The 19,487-nt window shown below is 42.7% G+C and overlaps 1 protein-coding gene across 1 annotated transcript in view; it reads left to right on the forward strand.

Moving 5' to 3' along the window:
- SMARCC1 (SWI/SNF related, matrix associated, actin dependent regulator of chromatin subfamily c member 1) overlaps positions 1–6,540 on the forward strand; it is a 206,842-nt gene extending 200,302 nt beyond the window's left edge. Inside the window, exons 27-28 of the mRNA XM_036737909.1 lie at positions 1,445–1,621; positions 4,072–6,540. Of these exons, the coding sequence (XP_036593804.1) occupies positions 1,445–1,621; positions 4,072–4,166 (272 nt within the window). The 3' untranslated portion in view covers positions 4,167–6,540. The remainder of the gene's footprint in view (positions 1–1,444; positions 1,622–4,071) is intronic.
- Positions 6,541–19,487: the final 12,947 nt, after the last annotated feature.

Genomic DNA, 19,487 nt, shown 5'->3' on the forward strand with positions numbered 1-19,487 from the left:
GATGGTCATGGCTAGCACTTTAAGGTTCACAAAATCTTTCACAAATATCCATTGGATCCTCCCAGCAGCCCTAGGAGGTAGATGCTATTTTATATATGAGGGAACTAAGGCAGAGTGAGGTGCCCAGGGTCACACTGTTAGTGAGTGTCTGAATCCAAATTTGAATTGAAGTCTTCCAAGACTCTAGGTCCAGCATCCTGTGCACTATGGTGCCATCAAGCTGCCTCTAAAGGGAGTGAAAAAAGTCAAAGGTTTGAAAGTTTCAAACATGGAAAAGAGCATGAATTGGTGGTACTCCTGGCAGAAATAATGAAGTCAGAAGAAAAAGGTTTAGGAAGAAAAGGTGTTCATCTTGATTTTGAGAAGTTGAGTTCGAGGTGTTGGTGGGAACATGCAGGTGAAGATGTCCTCTAGGAGTTGAGGAGTGGGTCTGTATTCCAGAAGTTTGGGAGTCGTGTGTATAGTAGGAGGAGTTGAATCTGTGAGAGTAATACTTCTAAAGGAGAGCTGGGGAAGAAATGAAGGGCTAAGTGAGATCCTTGGGGAACACAAAGAGCCTGAGCAGTTAGAGCAATGGGAGGACTAGGAGAATGTGTTTTCCCTCAAGCCCAGGGAGAAAAGCTTATCACCTATGAACTTATTCTACATCTCATGGTGTAGCCACTTACAAGAAAGTACAACCCCCAAAATAAAAGTCTTTAAATTACAAGCTAATTAATGATCAGCCATCATGTTCTAAAGCTAGTTATAAAGCAGTGTGGATAACCTCTTAGGATTCTTCCTTTCCCTAGAGTTTCCTGTAATTTCAAATACTTGAGACAACACACAATCTTATCTGGATTAGATCATCTTTTTGCACTTATTTCAACAGGTTTTGGGAATTCAGGCCAGTGTTTACTCTTGAAAGATGGGTGAAGAATGATGCTACCTGTATGTTCAGAAATTCTCCCTCCCGCTCCTTCCCCCATTTCATGAATGCAGCTCTGATCTTGACCCAGTTAAACTATTAGTCTCCAGACTGAGTGCACACTTGTGTTAAGCTCTTCATTCTTCTGTCATTAGCCCATCCGTATACTTGGTGTCATATGTCCTCAGGAAGACAGCTGACAATCCCTTCTTTTTACCCCAACTCTAACCAAAGAGAGCTTCAAAAAAATTCTGAAAAGGTTTCTTTTTGAATAACATTAAACAGCTGCCTTTCTCTGCTGAAGTTTTGAAACAATCAGTAGCTCACAAACTTTTCATGAAAAAATCCAAATGTGTTAATTGCTACTGGGGGCATCTTTCATCTGAGTCTGTTTCAAGTAACATCTAAAGTCATTCCCAGAATATATGTTGCTTTAAGTTTGTTTGCCCATGGAATTCTTGGGATTGCATTATAGCCTTCCTGGCCCACCTATTCATAGTACATTTATGACCAGTACCCTTAAATACCCTTCTGCAGGTCAGATGCCAGGTCCCGGTTCCATGATGCCTGGACAGCCCATGCCAGGCCGTATGATTCCAGCTGTTGCAGCTAATATCCATCCTTCTGGGGGTGGTCCTCCCCCACCTGTCATGCCACCAATGCCTGGGAACATCATTGGACCACGAGTACCCCTTGCAGCACCCAATGGCATGTGTAAGTAAAATTCTGGGGCTGGCTCACTACCCGCCCATCTCCTGGGTCTAGGGAAAGGGGAGAATAAATGATAAGCACGTCAGTTGTTCAGAGGTATAAGTCTAGCCACATTTGAATTACCCAGAACTGGAGGATAGGTAAATGTGAATTGACAATTTCAGTTTCGGCAGGAAATTTTTGTTAGCATAGTGATTCACCCCAGTGTCTAACAAAATAGAAATTCCCGCTATTCAAGCTCATTAGCCAGCATGGCTTCACTAACTTAACACTTCTCCTGATGAGTTGGGAATGCTTGGGGAACAGAGAGCATGCTGTTCACCTAACTTCTTCCTCTTTCCTATCTTTTAGTTATGTTCTTGACATAGAATAGCTTGTTTAACAGTAGTCCTTCATGGGTGCAGAATGTAAGGCTAAAAACTAGGAGTGAAAAACAAGCAATAAAATGATTAAAGGACTGAATAGCAGGCCTTGTAAGCAGTCTGTCTTATGAGTTTTTAGTGTCCTGCGAAGAAAGAAGAAATGTTTATCCCTTACTTCTTTGTCACCATACTAGGAAGCATTGACTAGCCTACTTGGCCTAGAAAATCTGTGATCATACCTTTCTTACTTGGAGATTGGGGTTCTCAACGTGTTAGAGAATTGTTGGTGTATCTGCCACTTTGAGGTTTTTACCCGCATCTTTCACTGAGCATCTCTTGTATGCTGAGCATAGCTGACAATGCTGTGGGGTGTGCAGAGAAATATAAAGCACAGTCCCTGTCTTCATATAGCTTATCATCTAGTTGAGGTAACAACATACAAGAAAAATTAAGAGAAAAAGTATCATAAGTTCATATATTTGTCATATATTGGGAAAAGGCGCTGGACTTTTGAGACAAAACACCCAGGTTCTAGTCCCAGCTCCAATATTAACAACTGTATGGCCCTATACAAATCATCTCATTTCTCTGGACCTCAGTATCCCCATCTGTAAAATGAAGTGATTAGTTTAGAAAACCATCTCCCAAGTGGCTGAATCCATGCATGTGATATCAGATGTGTATAATGTGTGTGTGTGTGTGTGTGTGTGTGTGTGTGTGTGTGGTGTGTGTGTGACATATACAGATGTTAGATGTGTATGTGTGTTATACATACATGTATATGCACATATTAGTTGCTGGGTATCAACAAGCTAGCTTGCTACTGGGGATGACATGTAAGACAAATTGGTGCTTTGAGTTCCAATGAGAGAACTTACTGTGGGCTGGAATTTGCAGGGAAGGTCTTAACTGAGAAGCTGGAATTACAGTTAGATGGGCAAAATCAGAATAATAGAGAAGAGTCCCTCTGGTCACTTTGTCCATCTCTTGAGAGCCAGTACCCAGAGCTAATACATACTTCCTCTAAATATTTTTTATATTACAATTGTTTGCTGTTAACCCTGCAAACAAATACCAAAAAAATAATGAGCTTCCTATAACTGAGCTGCTTTTTTTTGTCTGTTCAGAAGTAAAATTATTTGTCTTTGATAATGTAAACTCTAGGTCACCCTGTATAAATGCTTGAGGAGAAATGGTTATATAGAATTGGAAGCTGTCATTTGGTCTTTGAGGTTCACAGTAAAACTGGAGCAGGCCCACTAAGGGCTTCATCTGATCTCACCTTCCACATCCTGCCCTTCCCTGTCTCCATTCTTAGGCTTATGCTATTTCTAGTCCTAGAATCTGTCATCTTCACCTCTTCCGTGAAGCCTTTCTTGAATTCCTCAGCCACAACTGCTTTCACCCTCCTCCACTGTCATAATTCTTAATTTGTTCTTCTCTTATACATTTATCACATTGACCAGATACATCTTAATAAACATTAATTAGCAGTTGCTCTGTATAAGGTGCTATATGAGGCACTGGAGAGACAAAGGTTAAAAATTGCACAGTCCTCGCCGTCAGCGAACGTAGAGTCTGCTGCCATTACATATGAGTTAAAGGATGGTGAAAGTCAGGAAGAGAGCGTTCTGAGCTGCGGGAAGAGAGGGATCAGGGAGCTGCTGATGATTATTTGTATCCTCGTCTTTCCTCTGTCCTCAGTCCCCAAGCATTTGTCAAGCATTGACTGTTCCAGGCACTCTTCAAGGTCCTTGAGATACAAAGATAGGAAATGACAGGCTTGTCAAAAGCTTCCTGGTCCTGATGGAACTTAAACTGGGCTTTTAAGAATCAGGACGATTTAAATAGATGTAGAGGATCAGAACATTCCAGATGAGCAGCAGCAGAAGTCATAGCAGTAGAGACAGAAATGGGTGGGGTGAGCGCAGGGTTTGTGTTGTTGTAGAGAGAGTCATTGTTTGCAAAGCAGCTGATGGAAATAGTTCTTTTCAGAAAGTTACTCCCCATGTTTTCCCCTGATCTAGCTTCCTTCCCTCCCAATCGCTTATGCTTCCATTATTGATGTTTAGTTTTTGGATGTATTTTCAGATCCTCCTCCTCCGCAGCAACAGCCCCCACCACCTCCTCCCACCGATGGCGTCACTCCTCCTCCTGCAGCAGCACCAGCCTCCTCGGCTCCCTAACAAGAAGAAGTTCGAGGGACTTCCAGACCCGATTCCATGAACCCGAGTAGTGGTGACAAGACTCTTATTCCTCAGTTTCCTTCTGTTTCTTTCAGGATTTTTCCTCTTCCACATCTGAGTGCCTCCTTGCTCTGGTGTATTCCTTTTGGTGGTGCTCCTTTGCCAGGGCTTATCGGGGATTGGGGGTGACAGTGTATAATAGACAGGAAAAATTCACCTTGTGTCTTCCCCGTGCTGAGTAAGGGGCAAATAGGGAATATAACGGGTAAGCCCATCCCAGCCTTTGCTCTTTTAGTCTTTCTCTGTCTTGGTGCTTCCATGGGTAATTTTTTGTTATTAGTATTTTTTAAGGAGAACAATCCTAAGTTAATAGGAACCAAAAGATGCAAGCAGAGAGATGAACTCACCAGTCTAGAAGTAATTGAATTTTGAGGCGTAGCAGATGAATTCATTGTAGTTTAATGATGGGATGGGGTGGAGTGCAGATGTTTAGAAGGTACAGGGGGTCTTGGCACACACACACATTACAAGCATGAAGATAAGAGAAAACAGTGGAGGGAGAAGGCATCCCTGCCATTAATACTGCCCCCGTTGAGGAATACATGTGCCTCTCTATTAGTCCAGGGTATTGTATATCATTTGAATCAGTACCTGATGTGTTCTCTCATGCTGTGCTGACAAAGCATCCTCTTTTCATTTATCCATGGTGGCTGAGAATGCAACAATTAGAATAAAATTGCTCTCTTTTCTAGGTTCACTGGTTCTGGCTTTCTATGCAGATAGTTACTGTTGGGATGGTTTGATATGTAGGGAGCTTTGGGGGCTACTAGAGGTGGGATTGGAACTGGGGGATGTATTCCTTAGGTTCCCAGGACACCCAGAAAAAGTTTCAGGAATCTAAGGCACTAGCCAGCTTGAGGAATCAAGCTTGATAGTCAATGTTGAATGCATTTTTCTCCGCTTTACTCTCCCCCTTATAAAAAGCTAAAAAGAAAAAAAAAATGTAGATGTAGTTCTAAAGTTCTAGTTGATGGAACTTGGTTGGGATGGCTAGGGGTGTGAGGCCCCAAACTACCTCTTGCAGACAGCCAGAGTGAGCAGAATTCAGTGGAAGCGGTACTTTGAATTTAAAACAAGATTATTAGAGAGGTGAGGTAGTGCTATGCCCACTCTTACACCTCTCCCCTTTACTTTCTGATCTCTAACATTCCATCCTTCATCAGGATTTTAATAGGAAACACCTGGTACAAAATTCTGAGGGGATGCCAGGGAAAGGGCTCAGCATCTAGAGCAGTGAGCTCTCTGTTTTTATTAGGAGATGGGTTAGTGTTTTACTGTTTTTCTTTTTGAAGATGGGTTGGTGGTTTTTGGGATATTTTTGTTTTCTTTTTTTCAGGGACAAGGGCACAGGGATGGGGGGTCCATTCTATATAGGAAGACACAAAAATGCCTTAATATGAGCCCGGTTTGGACCACCACACTCTGTTCCTAGTACTAATGGTTAGTTACTTGATAGTTCTTGGTGACCATTCAGTTTTCCTTATTCTGTTCCCTAGGAAAGAGATTTTGTTCTGTTTTTTTTTTTTCTGATAAAGCTTTGTTTTTCAAAGCTTTGTGGCCTCTTCACCTTAATTTCCAGGTTGCATATCCATCAAGTTGAAGTATAAGGTTCGAAGTTTTTGCTTTGTTTCCCATCTTGTCTATAAAGCTTTACGTATAAAGGACAGGACACATGAATTCTGAACACAGTAGAACTTTTTCTTTGTTTCTTTTTCTTTTTTTTTTCTTATTCTTGGAAGAACAAGCAACAACAACACACAAAACTATCATCAAGATCTGCCTTCTCAAGGCTTCAGGTGTGGACTTCAGCTGAACAGATGCTATTAGTATCTCAAAGCCCTTTCTTAGAGCACTGGATTCGACCTGTCCCTACTGGAGTTTAGTTTTAATTCAGTTACCTCCAGAGAGCCCCCAGTGCCTTGTGAAAACAGCCGAGGTTTTCCTCATTCCTCACCCCTCTCCCCACTCACTCTCACTCCCATCCTACCAAGGGAATCATTCCAAGTGTTACATTTTCCTCCAGGGCTTTTGAAGGAACATGGAATTTTGTTTCAGATTGTAATCCCGTATAACCTCAGGTTGTTAGGGTAAACACTTTCAAATTTCAAAGATCCAGGTAGAGTTGTTTTTTTTTTTTTTTTACTGTACTGGTGATGGTCTTACCGAGTACCTGAATTCTTAACACTGCTGTGTATCTGTATAAATAACCATGTGGTGACTTTTTTTCATCTGATCCTGTGTATATGATCCAGTTTTATTCCTGCAATACAGCCACCCAATTTTGTGAGAAAAACAAATGTGGTTTTTGTACAAACCTGTGTCCTTGTGTCTGATTATTTCCAAAAATAAAGAATGGGACTGGGACAGGAGCTAGGAAGTCTCTTGGTCCTGTCTCTGTGTCGTAATAGGACCCTGTATTTCCACTTGTGCTATAGAGTGCTACAACACTTGCCCTATCACGTGTGAAAATGCAATCAGTTGATGTATATCTTGGACTTTTGTCCTGAAAGCAAAAGACGCTTGGGAAACATCCAGTAGAAGTTGTGAGCTGAAGCTCTTTCCATCCTAGCCCCTTGTGCAAGTTTTCATGTAAAATGAAAGAAGGTAAGTGTGAAGATGACAGAGAAGAGGGTGCCTTAGCACTGTTTACTGCGTTCGACTTCCCTGTACTGACCCTCCGTGGGAGATGAAGTGGGATGGATCCGTTTAGTTAGTCAAGGTGTGACTGAGATACTACCTGTTAGCTCATCCCCTCCAACCGCATGGAGAAGATAGGCCTTGGGAACTTGTCTTTTTGTGGTCTCTTAAACTGTATGTGTAATTAAACCTAGATGTGGCTATATGAACAGTCAGAAGAGGAAGGAATTTCCATGATTCATTACTAGGGTCATCATAATCAAGGGTTTGGACTTTATCGTAGTAGGTTCTGAAATTATATAAATTCATAAAGGGATGATGAAGTCTTGAGCAATTGAGTCAAATGATAAACAAACTTACCTGAGGCTGATATATAAACCAGAATGCCAAGTTAACTAACAATGAGAGATCACGCCAAGACTAACCACAACCTATGCTGGAGTCTTCTCTATAACACCCTTGATTAACAAATCATCATTCAGCCTTTGCTTAAAGATCTCCAATGACAGTACTTTAAGGCAATGGATAGCAAGGTTTACCCCTTTCTAGTGAACTAAAAGCTATCACATTGAAATTTCTACCTAATGATCTCCTATGAGGCCAAACCAGTATAATCTTGCTTCATTTTAACCTTGCAAATATTTAATAACAGTTGTTTTGCTACCCTGCATAAGTGTCCTTCAGGGTAAACAATTTCACCTCCTAAGCTGATCCTCATATCTACCTAGAGGACTTAGTCTAGCTTTTTATCTAAATTGTGGTACCCAGAAATGAACATAGTTTGGCATGTGTAGTCTGACCAGAGCAGAGAACGAAATTGTTACCTTCCTCATTTTGGACACCGTGCTTCAGCTCAAGAGCAAATTGGGTTTTTTGCTTTCCGTGTCATTGGTATAAACTGTTGAACAAAAGACCAAAGCCAGATCTGAGTAACAGTCTCTTAGAGAATTGTCTTTAGACTGACAGAAATCAACTAATCACCATTCTTTGGGTGTGATCTTTCATCCGATTTTAGAGCCATCAAACTGTGTGTCACTCAACCCACATTTGTCCTTGTTATTCACAGGGCTATCATGAGATACTCATCTAAATTATATTCTGAAATCCAGGTAATATTGTGTCTTCAGCATTCCTCTGATCCACCAGTCTGGGAACCCTGTCAAAGTGCAATTCAGTTATTAGTACGTTTTGCTATCTGTCATGTAAAGAAACCATTTTATTTCCCTTTTTTGAAAATAAGGACATATGCCTATCGTTGGTCTTTCCCCTGCTGCCATCCTTCCACCTTCGCCACAGTTTTTCACAGATCACCAGAAGGTGCTCAGCAAATCTGGTCAAGATTTTTTCAGCGTCCTGACACATTTGTCCCAGCTTATCAGTTTGAACCATTAAAGGTATTCTTTTTGCCATCTTCTCATTTTGAGGCAGGGGAGATATACATGAACTAAGAATTGAGATTGGCACTCTTTTTCCTGGGGTGTATAGACCCTCTAAGGGATACTTTTGTCTGAAAAACTAGAACTAGTCATAGAACTTCGCCTTTGGACAATGTCAAAGATACTGCTTCCATTTCTCCCTTTCAAGAATTCCAGACAACCATCTGTCTCTTTTTATTTAATCATTGAATCATCTGTCTTTTGACATGTTAATATTCCCACAATTTTAACTTTTTTAAGCTTAGAGAGAATTGGTGTGGTAATGTAAAGGGCACTGAGAAATCAATCATTTGAGTTCTTGATCCCAAGGTGCTGCCATTGAAGAGCATTGAGACCTGGAACAGTGTAATCTTCATGTTTCTGGCCTTAATTTCCTTATCTGTCAAGATTGGCCCAGGTATGTTAAGGGTTCTTTCCAGCTTTAACGGTCTGTGAAACTTGGCCAGGTGATGGAACAGAGAACTCTGTGCCCTCATTTGTGGAATTCTCATTAAGTTGGGCTTATGTTTAAAAGGCAAAGAATAAAGTTTGGGGGTATATATCTGGAAGGAACACAGCCTTCCAGCAGCCTTGCTAACCACCAAAATCGATCAGAGTTTAAGCTTCCTTCAAACCCAAGACTGTATCTCGTCTCCATCCACAGCTGAACACCTACAGTGTTACCAGTCTTCTTCATTTGCATGCTTTCAGGCCCAGGAGTCTGACGTATATGAACTCATGTGGTACCCTGCTGAGAGTTTACCACGTTGATTCTTAAGTGGCTGTTCCCCGAAAGTTCTGAGAACGTACTAGTCAAGTGATTGCTTCCTTCAGCTTTTTTTAAAAAAAAAAACATTTTATTATAAACAATCTCAACAAACAGAAACTGCTAAGCCTATATCTTGAGGAGTTTAGTGACCAAATGAAAGATAGATACACTGAAACATTTACAATGTTCTTTTTTGTGGTAGCAAAGAGTCTGAGAGGCCATCTTGTTCAATGGATAAAGAGCTCTCCTTGAAGCGAAGAAAACCTGTGTTCAAGTCCTGACAGCTGCCTCAGTGACCCTGAGCAGGTCACCAGCTGCTCTGGCAGTAACTCTGACAGGTTGATCACAGGTTGTTCCTCTATGAAATCACAGGTCCATTCACTATCCCTCTGCTACGGAAGTCCAGAAATAAAGTGGATGTCAGTTGATGGGGGATGGCCAGATCAGGCTTTTAAAAACTCCTGGTTTGTGTTGCCAAACATCTTTGTCTTCCTTTTTTTTTCTATTCTTCATTATAAGGGATAACTGGAAGGGAAAGGAATACAATGGAAGATGTAGATGATAACAAAACATGATCTCAATTTATTTGAAAACAAACAACTACATTCAGAGCTAAAATTTTAAAAAAATTAGCATGATAACTTAGGCCCTCTGCCGATATCGTTACATTTCTATACATGAGATTTTGGAGTGTATTTATATTCTGCTTTAATGTTTACATAGTGCTTTCTTAACAACCATCCTGTGGGGCCCCGTAAGTGATATTCTAAATGCTTAATAAATGAGGACAACAGCCAGATGAGGAAATCTGAGGCTCTAAGAAGGTACAAATCTTGCCAATAAGCCTGGACTCAAGCCCAGGCTCTCTGACCCCAAGTCCACTGATGTTCCTGCTGCATTATGCTGCTTCCCTAGTTTTGGTTTTATGACTTTGTACTATTTTATGTATCTACATATTCTTTATATTTATCTTTTTAATGACACAAAAATATTCCCTCATATTGAGGTACCACAATTTGTTCAGCCATCCTCCAACTACTGGATATGTCATCAGCTTTTCTTCTGTCAAGCGTGGACCTTTGCTTCCAGATCTAACAATATCTGCATCTTTCCCACCTTTTACACCCACTCTGAGGCTTATATTCTTTTGCAAAAAGCCAAGAGAAGATTTGTTTAAACAAAATATGTGGAGCAACAGTGCAACCTGCCTTCAGGTTATGGCCTGCCTGCTGCCCTTCAGTTGACTAACCACACCCGTCACGTTGCCCAGACTTGGGTCTCCTCCCTCCTGTCCCAGTTCCACCACTCAGCACCAGCAATCTAGGAGATGTGCAGTTTCTTTCCTTAGTGATGTTACTGGGAGAGCTAAGTGGTGCAGTGGGTAGAGCATCAAGCCCAGAGTTGGGAAGACCTGATCCTAGACAAGTCACTTAGCCTCTGTGTTTTCTAACCTGTAAAATGGAGTAAGTACTAGTAACTGCCTTAAAGGATTGTTGTGAGGATCAAATGCGAGTTATTATTTGTAAGGTTGCTGTATTATTGTTACTGTCTTTGGGTCTCTGCTTCTTCCCATAATACCTTGGTGGTCCCAAGATGAAACACGTCAGAATCACAGATCCTGAACCTTAAAAGTCTGGATTTGAGTTCTCTTTTGAAATGAATCTCTAGCAAGGTCAAATATTAGATGACTTGGAAGTCATCTACTCCAGCCCCTTCATTTTGCGATGTGCAAACAGGCCCAGAATAATTTGTTCAAGGTTACATAAATGTTAATGGGAGAGCCAGGATTCAAACCTTGGTAATATAACTGGTATTCTTTATGTTCTTTAATGTCTTTTAAGTGTTGTCTGTGTGCATGACACTATGTGTAGCCACTGGAGGGTTACCAAGAAGAATTGCTCTGAGAACAGTCATGCTAGGAGAGCAGATGGTCTTCACACTGCCATCATGCCTTTTCCTAGAGTTTAGTTGGAAACAGCTTTAAAGTCATTGAGGTCATGGTAAGTCCCAGAAGCTACCATATGAACAATTCCTAGTGTCTGTGGGATGGGTAACGTCTGGGATGAAGTTCCTTTTTGAAATGAATCTGAAGAAGGGTCAAATGTAGAATCGCAGCTGGAGGACCAGGGGTGGCCAAGGAGGAGCCAAGGTCCTTGAATAAGGGATTTTGGTCGGAGAATGGCATAGGAAGGGTGAGGTGTAGCTCTATTCTACTGATCTGAAAGGTGAGACATGAGAGGAGGGGCTAGAACCGGGGCAATAACCTTAGGTTTCTGGGTTCCTTCTGCCCTCCATCCTTAAAGACCTCAACCACCAAAGAAGGCAAAATGTGCTGGTAATGGAGGGTGCTAAGTGATGAAAGAGGATGCTGAGATTTAAACCTAAGCATAAGAATCAGTTTTGGAATTGCAAGAGGCCTCAGGTCATCTACTCTTAACCTCTTTACAGCACCCCATCTTCTCCAAAAACTTCAGACTCTGGAGCTCTGTTAACCTTGAGGGAGCCTTCAATGTTTGGACTGCCCTGATTTTACAGAATGTCTTTACGTCAAGCCAAAATCTGCCTTTGCAGCTTCCATCCGTTGTTTTTGTTTCTACCCTCTGGAACTAAAACAGGATTCAAGTTAATATTTATATGTGACAATCTTTGAAATCTTCAAAAGATAGCTACTTTTTGCCCCCAACTCACATTTATATACACTCTTCAGTCTCATGGAGATTGATCATCCCCATTGCAAATGATGCTCACATGACAAGGTTTTCACTTCCCTTAACCTAGTCTTCTCTGAATCCTGGTCTTTAGCCTGTCAATATCCTTTATAAAATGTTGCTGCAAACTGAACAGCATGCTCCAGATTTGTTCCAGTTGTAAAACTTCCATGTTGTCTGGGTGCCATGTCTTAATGGAGACTTAAGATCAGGATAGCTTCCATGAAACATTTTTGAGCTCTCGGTCCACCGAAAACCCCCCTCCCTTTTTTTTAGCACAGATTTTCCTCTTGCCAAAAGCTGCCCGTTCTATATTTGTGAGATTGATTTTTTGAAGAGCCAAGTGAGCTGAAAAGAGTGACCAGGATGATGTATGCCCATGCGCAATAAATTCAATATATACATGACACTTTTTAAAAATTAGAAGCCCATCATATACCTTTTGGGTAGGGGGTGGATTCTTAAGAGAGAGGCAATTACAAAAGATTAAGTAATTCTGAATACATGAAAAGCTTATGTGCAAAATACATCTAGGACAAGAAAGAAAGGGGTCAACAGTCTTATCTCTAAGGGTTTGATAAAGAGAAATGTGACCAAAAGTTACTCTACAAGAGAGACCTGACCAAAGAGTTGCAAACTGGCAACCTTGTGAAAGAATGCTCTAATAAATGCAAATCAAAACCCAGGGTTTCGCTACACATCCAGAAAATTAGCAAGGTGGACAAAAAAACAGTAATATTGCTGGAGGAGTTCATGAGGTATTGGTATAATTGTGGATTGGTACAACTTCTGGAAAACAGTTTGGAATCATGCAAATACTGTGATGAAAACATCCATAATCTCTGATCCGGACATGCCACTGCCAGGTGTATACCCAGATCAGGTCACTGGCAAAAATAAAAGCTCTGTATAACACCAAATTGTTTATAGCAGCACTTTTTGTGGTGGCAAATGACTGGAAACAAAGTGGATGTTGATCAATTGGGGAATGGCTAAACGATTTGAATTTTATGGTAAAAAATGAATACAGAACAGATGGGAAAATGGAAACGATCATCACAAAACAAATTGCCGCAGAAGTATAAAGAACATCCACGGTTGGCCCCAAAGAGATAATAGCATTCATGTAGCCCTTTACAAACATCCCATTTGCTTCTCACAAAAACCCTGTAAGGTTGATAGTATTACCTCCGTTTTACAGATGAGGAAACTAAGGTAGATTAAATTACTTATCTGAGGTCACATTTGAACTCTTTCCTGACTCCAGGTCCAGCACTGTTCGTCGCACTACTTAAGTGAGATAACACCTTTTGTAAAAATCAGTGGTCCTCAAGTGTAGAACGTTGCATATAATACCAGATTTTTCCATTGTATTTCATTGATTGATTTTACTGAATTAGTTGATTTGGGGAGGGGGAAGTGTGGAGAAATCTAATGTAAAAATGATATAAAAATCTATTGTCTTTTTTAAAAAAAATCCTTTGTTTTACTCTATGCTGGATAGAGTATGAAATATGCATTTGATCTTGGAGACCAAACCCTGACCTCTCCGGTGTACTTGCCTTTCTTTCCAATGGAATCCAAAAGGATGCCTTGGCTTCCTCTGTGCTAGCCAAAGCTTTTTGTTATTCCCCTTGTAGACCTGTCTACCCCTCCTTCACGGTCTCAGGTGCTAGACTGGTGCTGGGCCTTCCCTTGGTCTGGCAGCCTGTGTGGGTGGAACACAGATAACAGGACTGAGGTGGATGTTGTTGCTCTAGATTCTAGGAGAATAAGCGGTGTGACCTGCTTTCCAGCACCAGCCAGACCAAAGCCTCATGAACACCACCCACACTGAGAGCTAAAGATTGTGCCTGCACGTACACAAACAAGAGAAAGTGACATAAAATATACACCCTACTGAAAAGAGGGAAGAGGCAGTCTCATTCTCTTCCCTCTCTGCAGTGTCCCACCCCAGCAGCTGAAAGGGGCGGCGGTGGGGAGGAAGACAGGGAGACAGACCGATACTCCCTAAAGAGGAGGGGAAAACCAAAGAAAGATCTGCATAATCACAGGAGAGGAGACTTGAGTGTGAACCATGCATACAGACCAAGGGAGCGAGATGGAGGGAGTAAAGAGATGCACTTATGCGCTGAATCTGTGTCAGTGTTCTCCCTTCAGAGAGAGAGGAGAAAGTTCTATTTCACACCTGTATTTCATTTCTCCTGATTTTCTCGTTAACGACTTTGTGTTTTGCACAAAATGCATCTAGGACAAGAACGGGTCAACTGAAGAAAAAGGGCTTTATACAGTTTGCAAAGCTTTTTTGTAGTGTGAAAGAGCTTTACAATCATAGCCTTCTATGTCATACACAGAATTAGAGATGAAGGGATGGATCATAGTAGAATTCTACATTTAGACCTGAAAGCACCCTAGGGATCATCTACTCCCTCATTTTACTGGTGAGGAAACAGCTTGCTCCAAGATCAGAAGTAGTAAGTGGCTAGGTCAGGACTGGAACCCGGATGGTTCATACAGTCTGTAAGCCTCAGAGACTGGATTCCAATCCAGTTTTTCTGCACTATGTGGCATAGCACGATAGGAATCAATGAAGATTAAAGAGGAGGTTTAGGAAGTCATTATGGGGAAAAAGACACTATGTAGTAGAGAACAAGACAAGACATCTGGGACCCCAGTTAGGTGTCCATGGTAGTTGAAGACACAGGCACGGGGAGGTGTTCAAAGTCACAAAGTTAATGAAATTTAATCTTCATAATCCTGGAAAGTAACCATGGAAGACACTCCCTACTTGACATTGTCCAAGAGCACATCTATGAATTGACAGCCAAGTCATCTGTCACAGCTCAGCTTGTCACATCACTTCTAGTGTGCTACTAAACTTAAAGCTGAGATGTGCTTACTAGTTACTGTTCTCAAGTACTTAACTTCATTTGTTCCCCAAGAACCATCTGAAGTAACCAGATCAACCAAATAGCAGGTGACAGGCCAAGGGCCCTGTGCTTTTCTTTCAGTGGTCTGAGAAACTCATCTAGTTATAACACATGCCAAAAAATTTCACAGCTTGATTTGCCTGAAGACCTGAGGAAAGCAGTGATTAAATGGGAAAAAGTACTAGCTCTATAGCCATTGACTAGATGTGATTCTGAGTAAGGCATTTCCCCTCTCTGAGGCTGTTTCTTCCTACATAGAACCAAGGGGTAGACTAGATGATCCCTAAACTCTAAAATTTTCTGATTTCACAAGAATATCTAGTTGAATAAGAAGGGATTATGGCCCAAACTGTTTCCATTACGGCAAAAGGGGGAAGGGGAAGCAAGGTGTACTGATGTTGGTTCATGGGTCAGTGTTTTAATTTCCGCAGACGATCGATCACATTGTCTGTGTGTGTGATGGATCTAGTTTTGTTCTAGATATGTTATTACAGGACCTTCTGTAACTTCACTTCCACCCCAAATCCTGCCTATCCCAATCTACTCATCCCTACACTTAGACACATTTTCCTTTTCCCAAAGCCTTTTGGCAGCACCCAGGTTCCCTACAGCTGCTGTGATGACTGTGGTTCAGTTGGCACCTCAATATTCTCCAAAACAGTGCAGCACTGCCTTCTCCCACCTCAAATCCCAGTTGAAGACCTAGATGAGGGCAATAGACCCTGGCTTGCAAATTTGATCCTGGAACCCCAGGCTGATGATATGTGGCTGTGTATACTATATGAATTCACCTAGAGTAGTTTTAGTACCTACACCTAATTATTAGTTTGAGGGAAGTGGAAAATTCCCATAAGGACACCTCCTCTTTGGGAGCTAATAATAATAACTGACACTCACATGGCACTTTAGTTACAGAGTTCTTCATATACATTACCTCATTTGAGACACAACAGAGGAGGGAGGGAATAATGGCCTACTATGTGTCAGACATTGGGCTAAGCATTCTTAAAAATATTGTCTCATTTGATCAACAATCAGTGAGGTAGATATAATCCAGGTTATCACAAATGAGGAGTCTGAGGGTCGACAAATTTGAGTTGGGGGCAATATTGCAAAGCTAATCATTTTAAAGTGCTTAGCACAGTGCCTGGTATATGGATAAATGTTAGCTATCATCATCATATTATTAGGCTGCATTAAAAGAGAAATAGCATCCAAGATTAAGGAAATTTGCCCCGGTCAGATAATTCCTGGAGTATTTTGTTCAGTTTTGTACACCACAGTTTAACAACTATGTTGATAAACCAGTGTGCAGAGAAGGACAGCCAGGATGGTGAAGGGGCTTATGTTAGTGACATGGGAGAATCACTTGAAGGAATTGGGGATGTTTAACTTGGATAAGGGAAGATGGCAGGAGAGACGGCAAGGTAGATGGTTGGACATGATAGCTAATTTCAAGTATGATTTTAGAAGGATATTGTAGGCAAAAAGGACTAAGCTAGAAGGCAGAATTACTAGTGTAGCATCTAATGGGTAGCAGTTTCAGACAAATATAGGTTTAATGGAAGGAAAAACTTCCTAACAACTAGATCTACCCAAAAGGAATGGACTACTTTGAGAAGTAGGGAAAACAATCTTCAATCCAAGGCTGTCTGGCTGATTGACTGGAATGTTGTGAAGGATTTTTTTTTTTTCAGATATGGATTGAACTAGCCTGACTCTGAAGTTTCTTTCAAGGTTGAGATTCTGTGATTTCTCCCTGTTCTACCTTTTCCTTTCTCAACACTTCTCTTTAACCCAAAATGCTCTGTGAGTATTGCTACTTCTTGGCCAAAATGTTACATTGGAAGGGCGTTTGCTGTCTCCTATTTCTCATTGCCCTCATTCCCAGGTCAGTATCTCTGAGCCATTCATTTAACAAATATTCTCTGAAAATCTACTCTAAATGAATTAATGAAGCATTTACTAAGTGTGAAATACTATTACTATGTACTAGGCCTATGAGGACTATAGAAATCAGTAAGTCCCAGCCTTCAAGGAACATATGGTCTAATAGGGGAGATAAGATAAACACAATTATTAATACAAACACTATTGAATGGGGTAAGTGCTCTCAAATGATACAAAGTATGCTATGGAACTTAGAAGTCATTCTTCCCCCTGGAGTAAGTGAGCTGGCAGGATTTTGGTGGGAAAAAGAAAGGTGTTATATCTTGTTTGGAGCAACACCTGGAGTAACAGTGGGAAATAAAATTGTAAATTTGTATGTCTTAGATCATATCAATTATGGAGGACTTTGAATACAAGGCTAACAAGTTTAGGGCTTTTTACCCCTCTTGTGGATAATGGGGGACCATTAAGTGTTTCTTAGCAAAAGAGAGCTATTCTAGGAAAATTAATCCTGTAGGATGTGCTTGGATAGATTGATGTTTTGCCTAAAAGCGCAAAGCTAGTTAGTGGCTGATTTATAAATTGTTGAGAAGTGGAAGGAGCCTTTAAAACAGAGGTGGGAAAAAGAAAGGTGAGCAGTCCAGCCTGCAGACCAACACAGAGTTCGTGCAAAGACATAATGGAACATAAGATTGTAAAGTGGTCTGCTCAAGGTCACACAACTTGTAAGGGACAGAGATCAAAACTAACCCCACAGCACTCTAATTTTAGGGTTCTTTTCATCACACAGTTAGACCCAGCTCTCTTTACCCTCCGTCCCGGTACTTTTACACTGATAAAGTGATGCAGGTAACATTTCTCGTCCTTGAAGAACCCTCAGTCTGGTTCAGAAGACAAGATCTGGGGAGTAGGATTGGAGTCATCTCTGCAGAGATGGCTACTCCAGACACAATACTCCAGAAATTAACTAGGCTAGGCTGGGAGCTCGGGTCTAATGAGGTAATGTTCCCCAGCCAGTCATGTGTTTATAATGACAAGGGAATCCTCCTGGGTTGTCTTCCCCATATGTTAAATGGAAACAGTGCTACTTACAGGTTTGCCCTATTGGAGTCACTCCTAGGAGAGGATTGTCTGTCTGTCCATCAATCAGGGGTGGTGGTCCCAGTCAAGGTGTTCTCTTCCTCACAGTCCTCTTCCAGCCAAAAACAGATTAATAACTCCATAGTTTGTCGGACCACCAACCCTGATGAAAGGAGCCAAAGTAGGGCTATGTGTCCACCTCAAGGCCCCTCTAAACAATGGTTGGTTTGGGCTGGTAGGTTTAACTGCTCAGATTAGATTAGATTTGATCCGATTAAAGCCCAGGCCCATTTGCTTCTGGCTTGGCAGCTGCCAGCCCTTTTCCTGGCTGAGCCCAGGGCCCCATTTGGGAGGGTGTAGTAGGGCAACCTGGAATCTCCCTGGAAATAAACATGCTTTTCCAGGCTCCACCCCCTGTCCCCCCAAGAAGGTCCTCTTCTCTGTACATTGGGAGTTGGGAGGAGGGGAGGAAGAGGGGAAAGTATGGGGTTTGAAGTGGGGTATGGGAAGATAGCACAACATGTGGGAAGATAGGTCTCCTGTCTTGCTGGAACTTTGAAACTCTTTCTAGGGGAGCAAGGATGAGTTCTCGTCATTGTACAGTTCACTGAGGTTCCTTCTAACTCAAATTCTGAGATTCTATAAAAGACTTCCTTCCCAGTATGCAAATAATATCTCTCTGTAGGAATGCACAGGTTATTGTCTGTGCTGCGGTGAGTCTGCGTGGTATCTGTGTCTGTGTGCATGTGTGCCTTCCTCCCGATGTCTGAATTCCGATGTCCCCACATGGTCTAAGGTCAAAGTCTCTGTTGCAGCTTGGCAGTGTCTTTTTGAGCATTCTCTCCAATACCCCAAATTGCTGAGCCTACGGGACCCTTAGTACACAAACTGAAGTCTGTCACCGGCCCTTTGAGATCACATGCCCTCCCCCTACCCTCAATGTATGCCCTACACAGATCTATGTCTGGTGCTCGGCACACTCAAGTGCAAGGGGATGTGGCCAAGGCTTCTGTGTGTCCAGCTGCCCTCCGTCCTCATGGCGCTGTTTTTTGCATCGCCTTTCTCCATGGGTCCGCATCCTGTCCTTCCACGGGTGTAGAGAGGAGGGGTCATTGCGTCCCCTGGGTGTGTGTGTGGGTGTCATTCCGTCCTTCTTGGAAGGGGTGATTACGTCCCCTCAGCCCGTGCACATTGAGGGTCGCGATGGTGGTCATACCAGCCCCTCGAGGGCCCGTTAGGCTCTGGGAAGAGAAGGCGGGAAGACATCTCCCCAGACATCACCACCCCGCCCTGCATAGTCGGTTGGCCAGTCGCTTGAATGGGAGGCGGGGGAGGTACGAGGGGAGACAATCAATGCTTGCCAGTCTGGTCCCTGCAGGGGCGGAGGCTGTGGGTCCGGTCATTGCCGGGTCTCCCCTGTCCTGAATGTCAGTTATTCTGTCCCCTTCTCTAGGGCGCAGGACAGACGGGGAGGGCGTGTTCTCCCGGTGACTGTTCCGTCTGTCTCTTCTCCCGGGGACAGGGCTGTAGGTCAGTCGGTCAGGAAGGGGTGCGGCTGAGGGGCCGAGACACCCCCTTAGTCCCCCTCCTCTGCGGGCGGAGATAGTGGGGGGGGGGAGGGAAGGAGGGGGCCCCCGGAGCCAGGCGTCAGCATTACGTGCGGAGGAGCCGCGGCTGGTGCAGTCGGGAGGGAGGCGGCACCGGAGCCGGGGCTATGCAGCCCGCCGGGGCGCTGGAGGGGCGGTGCTGAGAGCCGGCAGCTGCGGTGGGGAGGGATCCCCGGGAGGAGGGAGGTGCGGGTGCCTGAGAGGGGAGGCAGAGGGAGAACGGGA

Source organism: Trichosurus vulpecula, chromosome 9 (genome assembly GCF_011100635.1).
Source record: "Trichosurus vulpecula isolate mTriVul1 chromosome 9, mTriVul1.pri, whole genome shotgun sequence".
In the NCBI taxonomy this organism is placed as follows: Eukaryota; Metazoa; Chordata; class Mammalia; order Diprotodontia; family Phalangeridae; genus Trichosurus; species Trichosurus vulpecula.